The 17,391-nt window shown below is 44.2% G+C and overlaps 1 protein-coding gene across 1 annotated transcript; it reads right to left on the bottom strand.

The window, feature by feature from the left end:
* Nucleotides 1-395: 395 nt before the first annotated feature.
* On the bottom strand, nt 396-15,044 carry LOC123781224 (acyl-coenzyme A amino acid N-acyltransferase 2-like). Its single transcript, XM_045780612.2, has 4 exons — nt 14,817-15,044; nt 6,807-7,303; nt 6,338-6,540; nt 396-3,092 (listed from the first exon to the last, which is right to left on the bottom strand). The coding sequence occupies exons 2-4, from the start codon at nt 7,264-7,266 to the stop codon at nt 2,499-2,501; spliced, it is 1,257 nt and encodes a 418-aa protein (XP_045636568.1). The 5' UTR covers nt 7,267-7,303; nt 14,817-15,044; the 3' UTR covers nt 396-2,498.
* Between the last annotated feature and the right edge of the window lie 2,347 nt (nt 15,045-17,391).

Here is a 17,391-nt window from a genome sequence, read left to right as displayed (position 1 = left end):
AGCTTGAAGAAATTTCGGAATACTAAGAACAAAGAGAAAAATGTAAAAAGCTTTCAGATACAGAGTAAAAGACAAATAAAATGGAATTGGGAAAATCTGAACCAAGGGAGGAAAACACCCCACAAAGTAAGAAGACTCAGACTTCTCACCGACAACAATGGATGCCAAAATAAAAAGATCAAGGTCTGTTAACATCAAATTCTGTGAGTATAAAAGTCATTACTGCAAAGTGAGCAAAATAGAGACATTTTTAAATTTGTTAAGATTCAGGTGAATAGGAATCTTTTAAAATAATTACTTGAGTTTGTCATCTAGGAAATGGCCAAATGGAAGATAAATCCAAGAATTTAAAAGACAGGCTGTAGGGAACTACAAACAGGAAAGACACGTTGAAGTATGGTTATGTTAAATATGTATTTATTGTGAAACAAATCAGTAATCTGAAATTGGGGGCTGTCATGGAGAAAAAGATTTGGTATATGCTTAATTCTTGCCTTTGGGGGAAGAAAGGTAAATATATTGATATTGATTGTATCTTTTATTTTTTTAGCTTTTTATATGAAAAATTACAGCCACACATAAAAAAATATTATAACATACTTCACTATAGCCATAATCTAGAAGTAATAATTATTCACATTTTGCCATATTCCTGTAGTATTTTAAAGCAATTCCCAGATATCACAGCCCTTCACCTTTAAATATGTCGGTATGCATCTTTATCTAAAAGTGACTTTTTATAATAACCACAACACCATTATAACACCTAACAAGATAATAACAGTTTCATAGTATCATTTAATACCCAGTCCATATTCAGATTTTTCTAATTGTCCCCAAAATGTCTTTTTACAATTATTTTGCTCAAACCAAGCCTGCAAATTGCATTTGGTTGATGTCTCTTAAGTCTCTTTTAATGCTTGATAGTCCCGCAGCTCACTCCAATGCAAAGAAAAAAAAAAAAGGAGGTGGGGGAGGGGGGGATCCCACAAAGAAAAAATCCCAAATTTTTTCATGCGACCAGCTTCTGAAAAAACCGGGTCAGTTGCTAATTAACTTACAATGAGGCCAGGTTATACAATGACGCATAACCTAGATTTGTTTGTTTCTTTGTAGGATTGCTTAACTGGTCTCTAGTCACTGCATCAATAGGAAGTTTGATTTAAAGGTTTGACTAGGTTCGAGTTTAATAGCATTGTTAGAAGTAATCTAGGTAGTGCTAGGCACACCATGTTACATCTCGCCATGAAGCACATTATGTAAAAATGACCATTTTAAGAGCTGCTCAGTTTGATCCGTGGGTTCATGTGGTAACAATCTGATCCTCCACTGCAAAGTTCCTCACCCCTCCCCTGTAGATCAGTAAGTATCTGTAGTATGATACCCTGTACTGTGGTAAAGCTACTGTTGGGCTTAAAGGGGGCAAGCAAATCAGAAACTATCCAGAAATTAACAAAATGAGAACACTGCCAGAAAAACAAACACAAAAATGGCAGAAGGAATGAATTTATTTTAAAACAACAGAAATCAAAGAATCAGGAGGAAAAGACTTGACCAAAAAACAGACCAAAAACCAGTCTTGGAAAAGATCAATAAAACAGAAAAATATTTGGTAAGTCAGGCTGAGAGGAAAAAAGAGAAATCATGCAGATAAATAATAGGGCATATGTGCACAATTATAAGTGAAAAATGGGGTCTAGAAAATATGGGTGAAATTCTGAGAAAATAAGAATGACCGGGTTGGCTCCAAAACAAATTTTAAAACCCACATTAGTCAACATGAGAAAATCATCCAGTAAAATTAGATGCAAAAGCAACACGAGTCCATTAATGAATGTAATTCATATAGTAATTGCTACGTACCTGGACTGTTCTCATCACTTTAAATATATTAACTAACTTCAATAACTAATTTCAATAAATGCTATAAAGGCACCTGATTAAATTCAATCCCATTCCTGATTAAAATTACAAAAAGAAATATATTTTAGGGATAAAAAGAAATCACTATTCTGAGAAAAAAATACAGTATCTATTGGAAATCTATAATGAGCATTACATTTGATGGCGGCATTAGAACGTCTCATCTTAAATGTCAAAAACTCAACTTTAAACAGAAGTTACTTGTTTCGCCCCAAGTAACTTGGAAGTTCCAGGGAATTCATCTAGATCGCCAATACCTGGGTCCAGGGTGTCCCTACCGGGGACACAAAGACTATCCAATTTGCAAGGGTATCACAGTTTTGAGACAGGAATGTACCCTCATGCATGTACGCTAAGATTCAGTTTACAAAAAATTCAAATCACACACAAATTGGTCAGAAATACTTCAGGTGCACCTGTGCCCTTGTCCCTTGATTTTTGCCCTATTTCCTTCCAAATGATTCAAGATAACTGTGAATCTAGAGAAGTCAGGAGAACCCCCCCCCTTCCCATCATATGCCTGCCTTATTGTCATTTTTTTGTCTCCCCACGTCATCATCACCTTTAGCGCTGGCTCAGAGTTTTTTTCTGGTTTGAATAAGGTGTTGCCTGAGGAATTTCAGGATCTCTCCCCAGGAGTGCTCCTGGGCTGCTGCGTGAGCAGCAGGGTCCCCTCCCCAGAGCAGGGGCCAAGAAAAGCTCTGGTTCGGGGACGCGTAACACAGGGGCGCATAGGGCGGCTCTATGAGATGGCCCGCCCCGGGGTACGCCAGCATCCTTCCGTTGTTTCTCCCATGGCTCCGCAGCTGGCGCAGGGCCTGCTCAGCATACTCCTTGCTATTGAAGCATTCGTCATTCTCTCCAACAATGAAGAGGATTGAACCCTGGGCCTTTTCAATAGGAAGCACGCTTTGCTGATTGAGTTCATCCCGGGGGTCTCCCTTGTAGTGGCGGAGGCTCACAGCCCCCGAGACGTGAAACTGCATGCGTTCTATAAACGTGGGGATGGGCGTTATAACCAGATCTTTGTACCTGAGCGGAAATTCGTAGATGGCATTGGTCCCATTGATGCAGATGGTGGCTGCCACCTGCTTCAGGAAGCAGGCCATGGCCAGCCCGATCTCTGCACCCTTGCTCACCGAGATCACTCCGATTCCCGGCATTTGGACCTGAAGCGCAAAATAAAGGGAACCCATCACAAGCCATACTCGAAGGAGCTGCCCCGCAGGCCAGTAAGCTAGTGTCATGGAAACAGAAAATACGGGATGGAGTCCCAGCACGCGAGTCTACCAGATTCTATGACTGAAAACGTTACTTCCTTGCCTTCTGGAAGCCTTATTGTCTTATTCGGGTGATAATATTTCCTACCCTGCAGGACTGTTCTAAGGATTTAGGAAACTCCTCATCAGAGGCAGAGTTCCATCAAAGCAAAAAGAGCTTAAATGCACCAGCCACATTCAACATCACCTGAGTAGAAGCAGGTAAACTTAAGAATCAAATTCTTCTCTCCAGCTAGGAAAAGAGGTTTCCCGGGTTCTTTTGAATATTATGTAGGTGTCATTCATATTTAAATAGCATTTTTACAGCTACAGAGGTTTTGCACATCCATTACTCCGAGAGCTAATGCTGAAAGCATTGGGAGGGTAAAGATGAAAGACTTGGGTTCTATAAACAATTGAATTCCAGTGCCCATCTCACAGGAAAAGTAGTAGGTCATAGGAAGGGGTCCTGAATTCTGTGGAAGGCTGAAGGAGCAGAGGGAAGGAAGAAGTTTGGAAGATGAGTAGGGAAAGGAAGGGCACCTTGGACAGACAGAAGAAAATACATAGCAACTGGATATGTTTACTTTGCTTACAGTTGTATGCCCAGCACCTGTCATCAGATCCCCTAAAAAAAATTTTTTTTTAATTAGAGCTTTCTGAGATCCAATTTTCAAGTTTCTACGTCAATAGGTCTGAGTGGGCCCCAGAATGTCATACCAGACCATACCCCCGGGAAATCCAGTGTGCTTCTACGTTTGGGAACCATCCACAAGAGGAACGGACTGGTGAGCAAGGGAGGAGATGATGACTAGAGACCCAAAACTACACTATGGCGGTACCACCGGGGCCAGTGGTGAGGGAGCAAACTGAAAAGTGGCAGGGAGGGTGAAGAAGCTGTGATGTATTGAGATAGATTGGGGAATAGACCCTAAAACACTTCGGGGCTGGTTGAGGATGTCGGGAAGGGAGAGGGGGAAAAACAGATGGGCAAGGATGACAAGCTGGATTTATCGAGAGTTTACTGTATGCTGGTCCTCGGCTAAGTGCTTCACACATAAATTGTCTCAGCTTGTCCTTCTAACAGAACCTGGAGATTCAGGAAGTCTACAAGTCTCGCTTAAGGTTACAACAGTATCAAGGGGCCGAGGTGGGACTTGAACCTCTTCTGATGACACAGAATCTAAACTGAATTATGACAACAGCCCTTTCTCCTCAGATAATATCACAAATAGTGACATTTGAAATGAAAAAAAATTTTTTTTAACTTGAAAACATTTTATCTGGGATTTAATTCCTTCTAGACAACCCTTTAAAGAGAGCCAAATATGCTTAGAAAAATCACACATGTGTTTGATGGTGATGATGGTGGTAACACTGAAGACTGAAGACACTGACAATACTCCAATAGGAGACACGGCCTCACGTGTCCTAGAGAACAGTCAAGGCTCCAGGGAGAGAATGATACAAGTCATGGAGTCAGGATAACCTAATGGTTTGAAGCAAAGCATTGCCACAAGGGCTGTCAAGTTTCGACACATGACTTAATCTGAGTGTGGCTTCTCATCTGAAGAATGAGGATGTCAACAGGACTCACATCACGAAGTAATTGTGAGTGTTAAATAAGAGTGTTTTTAAAGTACTTAGCATAGAGTCAAACAAAGAGTCGTTTAATAAATGTTAGCTGGTATGATTGTTTTACCATGACAGGTTGAACCATAAAGCAAAGCTGATATTCGAACATTTTCAAACTGGAAAACCAGAATTACTGTATTTCAACTTAACGGACTGTCAACCCAGACACCTGACCATGGGATATTTATTCCTATGTTTCTCTTTTTATTTTATTATTTTTTAAAGATTTTATTTATTTATTTGACAGAATGACAGCCCGCGAGAGAGGGAACACAAGCAGGGGGAGTGGGAGAGGAAGAAGCAGGCTCCCAGCAGAGGAGCCTGATGTGGGGCTCAATCCCAGGACTCCGGGATCACGCCCTGAGCCGAAGGCAGACACTTAACGACTGCGCCACCCAGGCGCCCCTCTGTTTTTAGTAACTAACACAAACATCAGTATTTTGAGACCTCTTCAAGAGGTCTAGATAATAATTCATCTGATATTTAATTCCTAGAAAAAAGCTGGATTATGGGATGGGCTAGTTCAGTCCTTCTCAAACTTGAACGTGCATCCAGCTGGGGAGCTTGTCAAAATGCAGATGCTGCCCGGGATGCGGCCTGTGAGTCTGCATTCAGACAGCTCTCTGGTCATACCAAGGCCTCTGGACCATGGACCACATGTTCTTTTCTTTCTTTTTTTTTTTTTTTTTAAGATTTTATTTATTTATTTGACAGAGAGAGAGCCAGCGAGAGAGGGAACACAGGCAGGGGGAGTGGGAAAGGGAGAAGCAGGCTTCCCTCTGAGCCGGGAGCCCGATGCGGGGGCTCAATCCCAGAACGCTGGGATCATGACCTGAGCCGAAAGCAGACACTTAACGACTGAGCCACCCAGGCGCCCCATGGACCACATTTTCAATGGGACAACAGTACTTGACAGAGTTCTAAAATGATCCTTCCTTTCTAGATTCCTTTTCCCGCTTTGGGCCTTAAACACTTACTTGGGGCTTAGTTGTGCCCCTAGAGCTGATACTAACTGAAGAGCTAATTCAGCCAGTCTGATTGGTGCGGCCACATCCGTTCTGCCCTGATCCTGTGGCCCGGCTCTGAAACGGAACTTCTGCGCGTTCTTAGTCTCAGCACTCTTTCATAGGATTTAACTGCATTCCCCCATGCAGACAATCACTGAAATTTGAAACCATGTCAAGCCAGAGAATTCATCATTTGAGATCAGCCGCTGATAAAAACCGAAGAGCCACTGATGAGTAAATTACACACACTTCAAACGTAAGGAGACTTGGTTTTTTTTTTTCCGTTGGAAATAACCATAATATATGCACCATTTATTGTCTTCTGTGCCAGTAAGCTGATCGGCAACCCAGCAATCCTACAAGGTCAACATTATCAGCCCCATTTTAAGGGTAGCTGTGCTATGCCCAAGTCTAAACAGATTGGTAAAATAGGCAAAACAGACGTTCCTGATTTTTTTTTTTTTTTTTTTTGCTATAATGTTGCAAGGTAGAATGTAAAGTATTCTAAATTACCTTGGGATGGGCTAGTAGCAAGTTTGCAGCTTCCTCAAAATATTCCAGGTCGATCTCCTGCAGTGAACTGGGCAGGTCTTCGTAGGCAAAATATGCTAAGGCCAGCACCGCAAAGCCGTGCACAGCCAAAAGACTGGCCCGAAATTCAACCAGACCCCCTCGGCCCCCAAACAAATCAATGACTCCTGGGAAAGGACCTTCCCCTGAAAGCAACAAAAAGAAAAGAAAATGAGATCAGAAAGAGTGGAACGAGGGTCACGTGGCTAAGAGGGGAAGTACAAGGTGAGAAAATGAATTCCACTTTCACACACACACACACAGACACACACACACACAGACACACACACACACACAATGGCATGCTGGTTTTAAACTATTGTGGGAAATACTAGTTCTCCAATAATGTGTTGCCGTTTGTTTTGTTTTTATATTCACCGACATTTCCTATATCACCGAAGATTAGTCTCACCTGGAGGCAGAAAAAGGGCTCCTCGCACCCGACCTTCTCGGATCTGCACCCGCTGTATCCCAGGGGCTGAGAACCAGCGCTGGACCACCTGGCTGGCCATGGGCTCATCTGTGATGAAATCTTGCATACAAACTGAGTCATATAGGTTCAGAGTGACCCAGAAGGGGCTGTTCACATCTCGCTTAAGCAGCCTCCCGAAAGCCTTCTGGGGCTTCAGAGACCAGAAGAGGCCCATGGGGTGGACCCCCACGTAGTCGCCTCCAAACGCAGGAGCCTGCGTGAGGTCCAGCTCACCAACCTCGTTCGCCTTGTAGAAGGCTTTGGACCGGTACACATTCCCCTTCTCATCCTTCAGAGATGCCATTAGGGTCACCAACTGCAACGGGGACAGGCCTGTCACTCGGATGTGCACGGGCTCATCTGCAAGGGCGCTTGCTGGGGTGGCTGTCAGCTGGAACATTGGCAGCTCTCAAAGGGTCCAAGTGGTAGTCCCTGCCCTAGAGCGTGAGAAGAGACTTTGAGTTGGAGACTGAAATCCCAGGAGAAAGATCGAGACAAGGCTTGCGTTAGGTCTAGCCAAGCTCTACTTCTAGAGACCTCATGCAAAATATATAGAGCCTTCGGAGGAGGGAAAGAAGTGCAAGAGGACTCATTTTACATATTTACATTCTCATTTTACGTATAAGGAAACAGGTTGAGTGACATGCTCAAAGCCTCATAAACAATGAACAGCAGAACTGGAAATTCGAGCTAAGGCTGATAGCGCAGCTTCCTGTCTTATCCACTGTAACTCTGCAGTAAACCCTTGTGTTATGGTTTGGGGGTAAGTCGAGCTTTAATTCCTCAGTTGAGATAATACCCATGTGACCTATTTCACAGAGTGTTTGTTAGGATCTAAGGAGGTAGTGCACGGAAAAGCCCTTACAGGAAGGATCAGTGCTGCTTTTCAAGCCCCACACTCACATGGGGTCGAGTTACACAACAAGAAATATACCACGGGGTTTTTTGGTTTTGTTATTTTAAGTCTCTAATCCCTCCCTGCCATTATAAGACCAACATCCAGCTCTTTCTCGTGTTCCCATTATTTATTCCTTTTAAGGGAAAATAAAACTCCATGATCTTGTCTTTGCTTTTATGCCTTTCTGATGGAGTAATGTCTGATAAATGTGAAAATGTCGTTTGTGGTAAAGAGACTGTAATAGACATTGGATCAACTATTTCATACCCTGCTCCATTCATGACCAAAATTTGGGGTATTTCCTCCTTCCTTACATCCTTTCTCCTTTCCTTTCTTCTCTCTGTCTCTCCTCCCTTTCCTCCTTTCTTCCATACCTCATACTCACGCACTCAAAAAATTGAAACTATTTGCAGATAACAGATGCAGAGTAAAATAAGAATAAAATAGGGGTGCCTGGGTGGCGCAGTCGTTAAGCCTCTGCCTTCGGCTCAGGGCATGATCCCGGCGTTCTGGAATCGAGCCCCACATCGGCCTCCTCCGTTATGAGCCTGCTTCTTCCTCTCCCACTCCCCCTGCTTGCGTTCCCTCTCTCGCTGGCTGTCTCTATCTCTGTCAAATAAATAAATAAAATCTTTAAAAAAAAATAAGAATAAAATAGAATTGGGAAAATATGAGCCAAAATCTGGCACCGGTCAAAGAAAACCCAGAGCATGAAAAGTAAAGATTTTGTGGGCTGTAAGTGGCACCAAATTCGAATTAGTAACCACCAAAGGAGAAAAGGTAACTTGGTCAGGTCCGTTGTTCTAATTATTATCATAGAAAAAGTTACCAGGTCCTCAGGGGCAAGGATAAAGGGAGGTCTTTCCAATATTTAGCTCTAACGGAAATTTCTCGTATGAAACTTTGACATAGGTATGCACCATTTTTTGGACAAAATCCCGATACAAATTGTGGTGATAGAAAAGCCTCCTAAAGCCCAGAGATGAAGACTCGGCAGCCATGTCGCTACCATGTGGCCTCAACCTGGGGCCACTGCTGATTGGATCAGGGCTAAACACCTGATTCAAGGTGTGCCAGGGGTATTTTCCCCTTGCCTATTTAGAATGGGCACCCAGAGATCAGCAGTCACTCCAGTTTGTCAGAAATTCCCCGTAATAGTCACTCTTACTCCATGTGTACATTTTTGCTACTTCCACCAAAGTATTTGCCAGAGATTAGATGAGAGGGACATTTTGTATAAGAAGCGATTCTCTCAAGAGAAGGATATGGATTTGACCAAAATGAAACCATGAAACAAATAAACAAGAGAGAGAGAGAGAGAGACCACTTGACAGGTCAACAGTGTGTGCTTGTGAATGCTGTCTCAGGTTTCCCCACCAAAGACAAGGAAGGGACCAGATGATCAGTAACCCCACAGTCATTGCCCGTGCAATACGGGCTAAATAAGGTCAGCGTCTTTCACACCTTGTATTTTGTGATAAGTGTACCTTCCTGAGGATTTGGCAGGGATCCAAAGCAAGTTTGACAGATTGCCTTCCTAGAAGTCGGCTGTAAATCTAACAGACCTCGGACTTATCAAGCCTATGAGTCATCACTCTCTTATAGTCAAGAAACAAGAAGAGTCCAGAGTTAAAATACCCACAAACACAGCACACGCATGAAAGAAGACTTGGTACCTGTACAGCAGGGCTTCTCACCTGAGGTTCTGAGGAACCCTGAGGTTTTGTGAAATGTTACGAGGGGTTTCCACTAGAGTTCTTAATTGAGAAAAAAAAGAAACCGTTTTCGACCTTCAAGTGTCCTGTGATTCTGGTGCACATAATGATGGATAGCGATTGAGGGGTCCTCTTAGTGATATCTTTCCAAGTTTTCATCCCATGGGGACAGTGTGCAGGGGGATCATGTTCATTTGATTGAGTTCATTTTCAGTTTTGGATGCAAGATGGAGGACGCTGTCGATGGCTGGTGAGCACTACCTTGCACGGAGAGGAGGGTGGTAGGCTGATCACGTCTGTCCCTCCTTCCTGCATTACCTTCTCCAAACTCTCTCTACACTTTGTGAAATGAGTTAAGGGAGTAAACAAACCCTCTTGGTGTAAGGGAAAATCAGACGGAAATTTGCACTCTGAAAAATGAATTTTTACACACTGCAACTCTGCTGCGCTCCGACTCTTTGCTGTTGTTTGTAAGCTTTGCAAAGTGTGGACAGAGGAGGAAAGCATCGTAAATTAGGGGCAGCATAAGAAGAGCACTGTAACAAAGAATCATTCTTAAGAATTTTTCTCTTTGGGACGCCTAGGTGGCTCAGTTGGTTAAGCGTCTGACGTGGGCTCAGGTCATGATACCAGGGTCCTGGGACTGAGTCCTACATCTGGCTCCTTGCTCAGCGGGGAGCCTGCTTCTCCCTCTGCCTGCTGCTCCCCCTGCTTGTGCCCCACCCTGGCAAATGAATAAAATTTTTAAAATTTTTTTTAAAAAAAGAATTTTTCTCTCTCCATTATTTATTATGCCACTATTTTGTATTTTAGTAAGCATTTGCTTTTTATAAATATGTCTGATGGTCCAATAGGCTGATTTTTGAAGATAAATTTAAAGTGGAAAGAGAGGATTGAAAGAGTGGAGACATGTCTTATGACATCAGAACTGGAGAATTACCATCTTCTGAGTCATTTCATAAGAGACGACACGCCTAAAAGTCTTTCTTTACAATGAAGCTACTAACTGACGGGATTTACGCTAGCTGGTGATATAGGTTGTCCTGTCCCAATGGGCGTCTTCTCTAACAAGTAATTTTTAAATACAGAGACGGCTCCAGGAAAATCGAAAAGGCAATCGTATACCACAATCATTTGATTAGTAAAGGGCCTGGGTCTTTTAAATGGCTCCTGGAATTCTATTCTCTCCTTGGTTCCCTTTTTTTCTCTACCTGCAAACGCTTTGTTGAACACTTACTAAAAGCTGGTTACTGGGTAATATTAATTCCCATAATAAAGCCTTTCCGCTTTTCAAAGTCCTTTCACGGTCATTGTAAGTTAGGATCTCAAACTCAGCAAGTTAAGTGACTTACCCAAGTTTGCCTGTGTTAACAGTGCAACAAGAATTTTAACCCATGCCATCTGACCCTTCATTTAAATCTTATTTATTTTCCCCAAATGACAGTAGAAATGTGAACGTGCATTTTTTTTCCTGGCCTCTCCCACCATGTTTCTTTTTTACTACTTTTTTACTACTGTCTTGTCTTCATCTTTTCCTTTCCCTGACTCTGAAGCTTTTAATTACAGATACAGCCTGATGCATAGTATGGCAGGATTGGTAATGGAAGAGTAGGGTTGAATTTTCATCCATAAACGCAAATGTGCACAAAATGCAATGTTTCCCTATTATTCTAGATTCAGCGTAATGTCTCTTTTGACTCCTTGTTCCTCCAGGTGGCAGAGATGTAATCACAGAATTTAGAGCACTCTGCTTTTCCTTGCAGCCCAAGTAAGTCCCGGTGATTTGTACAGTGCTAAAAGACTTGGCGGGAGCACCCGGCTCCTACCTTATTATGTGTTCTTTCAAACCCATTTTGCGAAGTATGCCAGGGGGTCCAAATTCAGATACCTGGAGGGGCCAAGCAGGTAATGTAAGTTTGCAGATAAAGGTCAGAGCGAAGGCAATATAAGACTCTAGTGAACTGGAAAAGATCCGCCCAATCTAAAGGCATTGAAATGTATTCTCCTGAAAACAGCACAACACAAAACGGCACATAACACACAACAACAACAAAACCCCCAAGGTGGGTATCAAACAAAACACACAGATTTGTGAGTTTGGGAATTTACATCATCTAATTAGGTTTTTTGTAGGTCAAAGGCCAGGAAAATTTTTTTTTCTCCCTTTGTGTGGTGTCATCCTTTCCTGAGGCACCGAGGATCAACTGACCTTCCTCAAGTAGAAGGTAGAATGGAAATTCCAAAATAGGGTGGGGGGAAGTGGGACGCAAGGACTCCTACGATACTATTTCCAGCGGTGTATGGCTCCAATATCCAAAGCCCTCAAACTTTCTCCTTCTTACCTCTCACCACGCTAATGTTTGTAACATCTTCCTGCTTTCCTACTTCTATTGTCTTCTTCTCAATTGGATCCCAACTAATCCACATACTGTGATAGGAATTAATACCTTTGTTAGTTAATAAGGCGTATCACCTCTCAGAACCAGTCCCTCACAGATTTTCTAGAACAAGTCGTAAGAAGCCTCAAAGCTTATCCTGTCCAATGTTGGATTGTCACCATGATCAATAAAGCACCTACTGCGTTCAGGGACATCCCGCTGAAGACGAGTGTCTATCCTCTGGGCTCTCCCCCTGCCCCTCAGAGCACTTAGGATGTTACTGAACCTTACACTAGAGCCACTGATGCTGTGTTTGCTCTCCTGCGGATCTGTGAATTCCTGAGGGCAGGCTCCTGTCTGATCTGTGTTTGTCACAGTCACTGTGCATGGAGCCCTTCACTTCCAGGTATTTGACTGATTGTTCAAAATTGACTGTGCTGGGGCGCCTGGGTGGCACAGCGGTTAAGCGTCTGCCTTCGGCTCAGGGCGTGATCCCGGCGTTATGGGATCAAGCCCCACATCAGGCTCCTCCGCTATGAGCCTCCTTCTTCCTCTCCCACTCCCCCTGCTTGTGTTCCCTCTCTCGCTGGCTGTCTCTATCTCTGTCGAATAAATAAATAAAATCTTTAAAAAAAAAATTGACTGTGCTTTCCACTTCATTCTCATATACTCTCATCCAGTTACCTAATTCTTCCTCCCTGTTTGTGGTCTTTTTCACTTCCCAGTCTAATCTCTGCAATGTTGTCAGACAGATCTCAACACAAAAACAATCTAATCACTCTCCTGCTTTAAACTTCCAGTGACTGAAGGGTGAAGGATGACGTCTAAATCCTCTGGCCTGGCATTGAGACCCTTCACAGGGGAATGGTTCCACTACAGCCCCCTGCAGGGTTTCCCTGCGTCCACAGGCAAAACTTGGACCACCAGGACCTAAATCTGGATGCCATGGCAAGATAGGCAATCTTTAGAGGAGGCTTCACAAGATTGTTTTCTCAATGGTCTCTCTCATCTTTTTTTATAATTGAAATATAATTGACATATGATATTGGTTTCAGGTGTACAACATCCGACAACTATAATACATTACCAAATGATCACCGTGAAAGGTTTAGTTACCATGTGTCATCATACAAAGTTATTACAATGTTATTGACTATATACCCCTACGCTGTACTTTATACCCTGATGACTTATTTATTTTATAAATGGAAGTTTATAGCTCTTAATTGTCTCTCCCTATCTTATGGGAGGCTGCCGTGGGACAGTTTTCCCATCCACCTCCGAGGTTCCAGAGAGGCACAGGACCTTGGGGCATGGCTGCAGGCTCTGTGACAGTTTGGCTGCAGTCTGCAGTTGGCCCCTCAGCAACAGGGTACCTGCGACGGCGGTGAGGTCGTGGGGCCCCTTCTGTTTCGGCGCCGTCGTTCCAAGGTGTAAGACCGGAGTCAGACAGCTGGCGCCTTTGGCTCCCCTTGCCTTCACTAGCTCAATAAATAATAAACTGTCTGACTCTAACAGGGGCTCAATCCGTCAGTCTTGGACTTGGACTTCCCTTTGGGTTTGGTGCCGTTCATAATAATCTGATTCAATCAAAGTCATTTACAACTAACCCCAACCTACTTACTAGTCCAACCAACCATCTTATAACACTTAGCATATGATATTGTAAAAATCCGCCTCCTTATCTCCCTCCCTTTTTGCTCTATCCAGTGTAGTGGCCTCTAGCCACATAGAGCTAATTAAATTTCAATTTATTAGAAACAAATAAAATCTTAATTCCTCAGTCACAGTAACTACATTTTAATTGCTCAATAGCCACACATAACTAGTGGCTACTACACTGGGCAATGCAGACAGAGAATATTTCCATTATTCTAGAATATTCTATTGATCAGCACTAGTCCGGATTGTTACTTACTCCTCAAGGGCAAGAATTATACCTTGCTCAACACTCTATCCCTCAGTTTCTAGAATAGTGCTAGGCCCATAGTGATTGCTCCATAAATTGTTCAAGGAATCAAATGAAAGAATAAAAGATAAATGGAAAGGTTTAAAAAAAAGAATAACATTTCTCAGAGAGTATGAAGAAGAAAGAACAGAAGCCCAACTGAATTTTTATAAGCTATATCTGAAGATGCGAGACTCGTCGAAATCCAACAGAGTGACATCTCCAGGCTTCCTCCCGTCTCTGCAGCAGAAAGCTGCCCACTGCACACCACGTGTATCCATGAAACCCAAGCCACCAAGCTGCCAGAGGGCAAGAAACAAGCTGTCTCGCGGGATTAGCCTTCGAGCGGCTGCAGAGAGAGCCCTCGGCAAGACGGAAGCAACCTCATGGGGGCTGAAAGCCCAGAGCCGGATTACAGAACAGGTGCCTGACACCCCCCCCCCCCCGTCCCCCCGGGGAAGGTATCAAGGTTACAGCATGGGGAGACCTTGGCCCATCTGGAGAAAAAGGAGTCAGGAACCAGCAGGACGCTAACAGAATAGGTGGCAGGAAACAAAGGATAAAGAGAGCAAAAGGTGCCCCCACAGAAGTTAACAAGAAACAAAAGTGCATTCCCTTTAGGGGCTTTTCTTCCTTCAGCACGGGTACTTCCTCCCCCTCCTCCCGAGCAGTAAGTCCCAGAGAAAAGTGGTCTCAAGTTTAGAAACAATCTCTCCATAAGTTCACATGAGTAGGACCCTGACTTGGCAGCCGAGTGTGCACTTGGCCCCCCAGTCAGTCTCTGGACGGACGGTCTCTTGTCAGGTGGATGGTTCTAGCATGGATCTGCGTGGCCGAGCAATCGGCCACCCACCGGGATGCGATGGCCTTCGCAGGTCCCCCGGCCAGCTGCGCTCGCCCCCAGCATGAGAGGAAGGCACACAGCTGAGTGAAAGCCGCCTTCCCAGGTGCCTTGCCGGAACACGGAGCAGACCTGCAGACCCGGTGACAGCCCGACTGTCCCACACTCACCCTGAACACAGCAGCTTGCTGAGCCAGCTAGAAGCACTAGAGGCTTCCCCAGCCTACTCCTCCAGCCGAGCCAGCCAGGCGCCCACTAGGCTACTCTCCCTCACAAAGCTGTCAGCTGCTCCTTCCTTTTATGTCCCCAGTGACGGGACTATGGGCCCTGCTGCCACGGGGTCAAGGCAGAGGCTCAGTGCAGCTCAGTCCAGGTGTTTCATAATGGAATCTCGTGTTTCGTCACATAGCTCTGGCTTCTAAGCCCTTCTCTGACTCCTCCTCTCCACTCCTGCTGCTGGTCTCCTTTCCTGCAAACCCTTCTCAATTTCCTCCTCTGCGTCCATGGTCTCCTAGGCAACTGCCTTTTTGATAGTGTCTAACAAGGTCAGTCCCAAATACCTGGCCTCGGAGCAGTGTGGGCTAAAGCTTCACCCGAGGGGCCTGTTATGTAAAGGCTCCTGGGCCCTTGCACCTGGAGATTCTAACTGGAATAAGGTCCTGGGATCTGTATGTTCAACAGGGGATTCCTAAGGCATAGCTGGGTTTGGGAACCACTCTTCCAAGGCACAACAGAAGCCCTCCCAATGCAAAATGCCTCCCCGGGGCCAGAACCTCTGAAATCTGCCCCACTGTTCATCTCCTCCATTGATGTCCATTGTTAAATTGTACAAATGATCAAGTTTCAGATTGTAGACTGTGCCTCCAGGTTGTGCCTTGCTTGAGGGAGGGCACTGTGTCTTTTCATTTTTGCACCTTTTGCAGCCAGTGAGGTGAAGCAGGGAGACCAGCGTTCTCTGGAACCAGAAAGACCTAGATTGGAACCCGGACTCCTTAACTATCCATGTGACTGACCTCAGGCAGATTGCTTAATTTCCCTGTGCTTTAACTTCGTAAATGGGAGTGAAATATAAATGTATTGAAGGTGAGATCTAGGCCTTGAGGGAAAAGGGCTGATCTTGAAAGTCATGGGCAGATTGGAAGTACTGAGGAAAGAGAATGGTGTCGCAGCACACAGCTCTTACAGTGGATGAGAGGTGCCTTGGCAGGATAGCGAGGCTCCCAGCTGAGGGACTAATTCCCAAGATCAGATCCCAGGTGGGGATCAGTGTCATTTTTATGAAGATTCTGAGAGCAGTGCAGGAAAGGGTGGGCAAGTCAGGATGCTTTGGCACCCAGGTAATAAAGTGGGGAGCAGGTCAGGCCGGCACAGAGCCAGGTCTTCTCCACTCTGCTGCCCAGAACAGAAAACATCAGGGAAACTTGCAGTCCATGGGCCCCTAAGGGGTGTAGCAAATGAGGAGTGGGGACACCGGGCAGTGAAGTGATGACCATGTAGGGAAAAGTCTTTAGCAGTTATCAATAGCGGGTGTGAACTGTGCAGAAAGGACTGAGGCCCCCTAGGGTAGAAGGATATCTACCTGCAGTCTGCCTTCAGACCCACGACTGCAACATCAACTCTTCCCTGGGACCCCAAAGCCTGCTGGCCTGCCCTGAAAATTTGAGCCCCTGCAATCACACAAGCCAATGTCTTAAAATTGATCAATCTCTCTCCCTCTCTTTTTATGCACACCTTCTTAAGGTATATTTACTGGGCCTGAGAGCGTAACCGACATAAGACAGATTAAGAGGTGAAAAGCACACAAAAGTATTTATGAAGTTTTCTGTGGCACAGGAGTCCTCATAAGGAATGAGACCCAAAGTAAAGCAAATACTTGCTTTTATACTAGTTTGAGCAAAGATAGAGACAATTGTGGAAAAGTGACTAAACTATGTGGGCAGTCTAAAGGAAGCTACGATCATTTGAACAAGGTCTATTTGTATAGAGTTCTGTCAATCTCAACTTCTGTCTTTGATGATAAGAACTTTCCTTTCCTTCTGGGTATAGGGAGGACACCTTCCATCTGGGAGTTTTATCTCCTGCTTTCAGGACGGAAAAAGGACGAGTCAGGGGGCCCTTCTTTTATCTGCTGTTTTTTAACTGCTAATTTTTGTTAAAGAGGCATATCTGGGGGTGATATTCTGGTTTCCTTCTAAGGAGAGAGAAGAAGAGCATGAAGATTAGTGACTAGGGAATGAAGACTATTCTAATGGGTAAAGTCACAGGTGTACGTGGATTTCATCAAGCTATCACACAGCTGCGACACGATTAGTGGAAAACTGACCCCTTCTCAATGGCAGACCCAACAGTGTCCCCGATCATCATTAGAAACTAAAAAATTTCTCCATAAGAAGAGTCAATATAGAAGTTGAAGTGTCTCTAGCTCTCCTAAGCCATAAACAACCAAAACAATGCATTAATGTATAGACCCACATTTATTTCAAATTTCCAGAGAATAGAGTTTAACAGGCCATGGGGGGAAATCTCAACACAGTGTAACAGAGAAAGTTTAGAAAACCCAGAAAAAAAGTCCCCGGGTTCTGATTCCAGCCCTGCTATTAATTCATCATGAAAGTTTCTCTGCACCTCTATTACTCAGCTAAGTCAATGCCTAGAGATCAGACCGGTTACATTTCCAAGAGGTTAGAAAAGCTGGCCAAGAATGGGTATTTGATCTGCATTCCTGCCAATCTTTGTAGTAGTGAT

This window comes from Ursus americanus, chromosome 18 (genome assembly GCF_024610735.1).
Source record: "Ursus americanus isolate L20-20 chromosome 18, mUrsAme1.1.p, whole genome shotgun sequence".
Lineage (NCBI taxonomy): Eukaryota > Metazoa > Chordata > Mammalia > Carnivora > Ursidae > Ursus > Ursus americanus.
The sequence above is the reverse complement of the archived record's forward strand: the minus strand, read 5'-3'. Positions and strand labels throughout refer to the sequence as shown.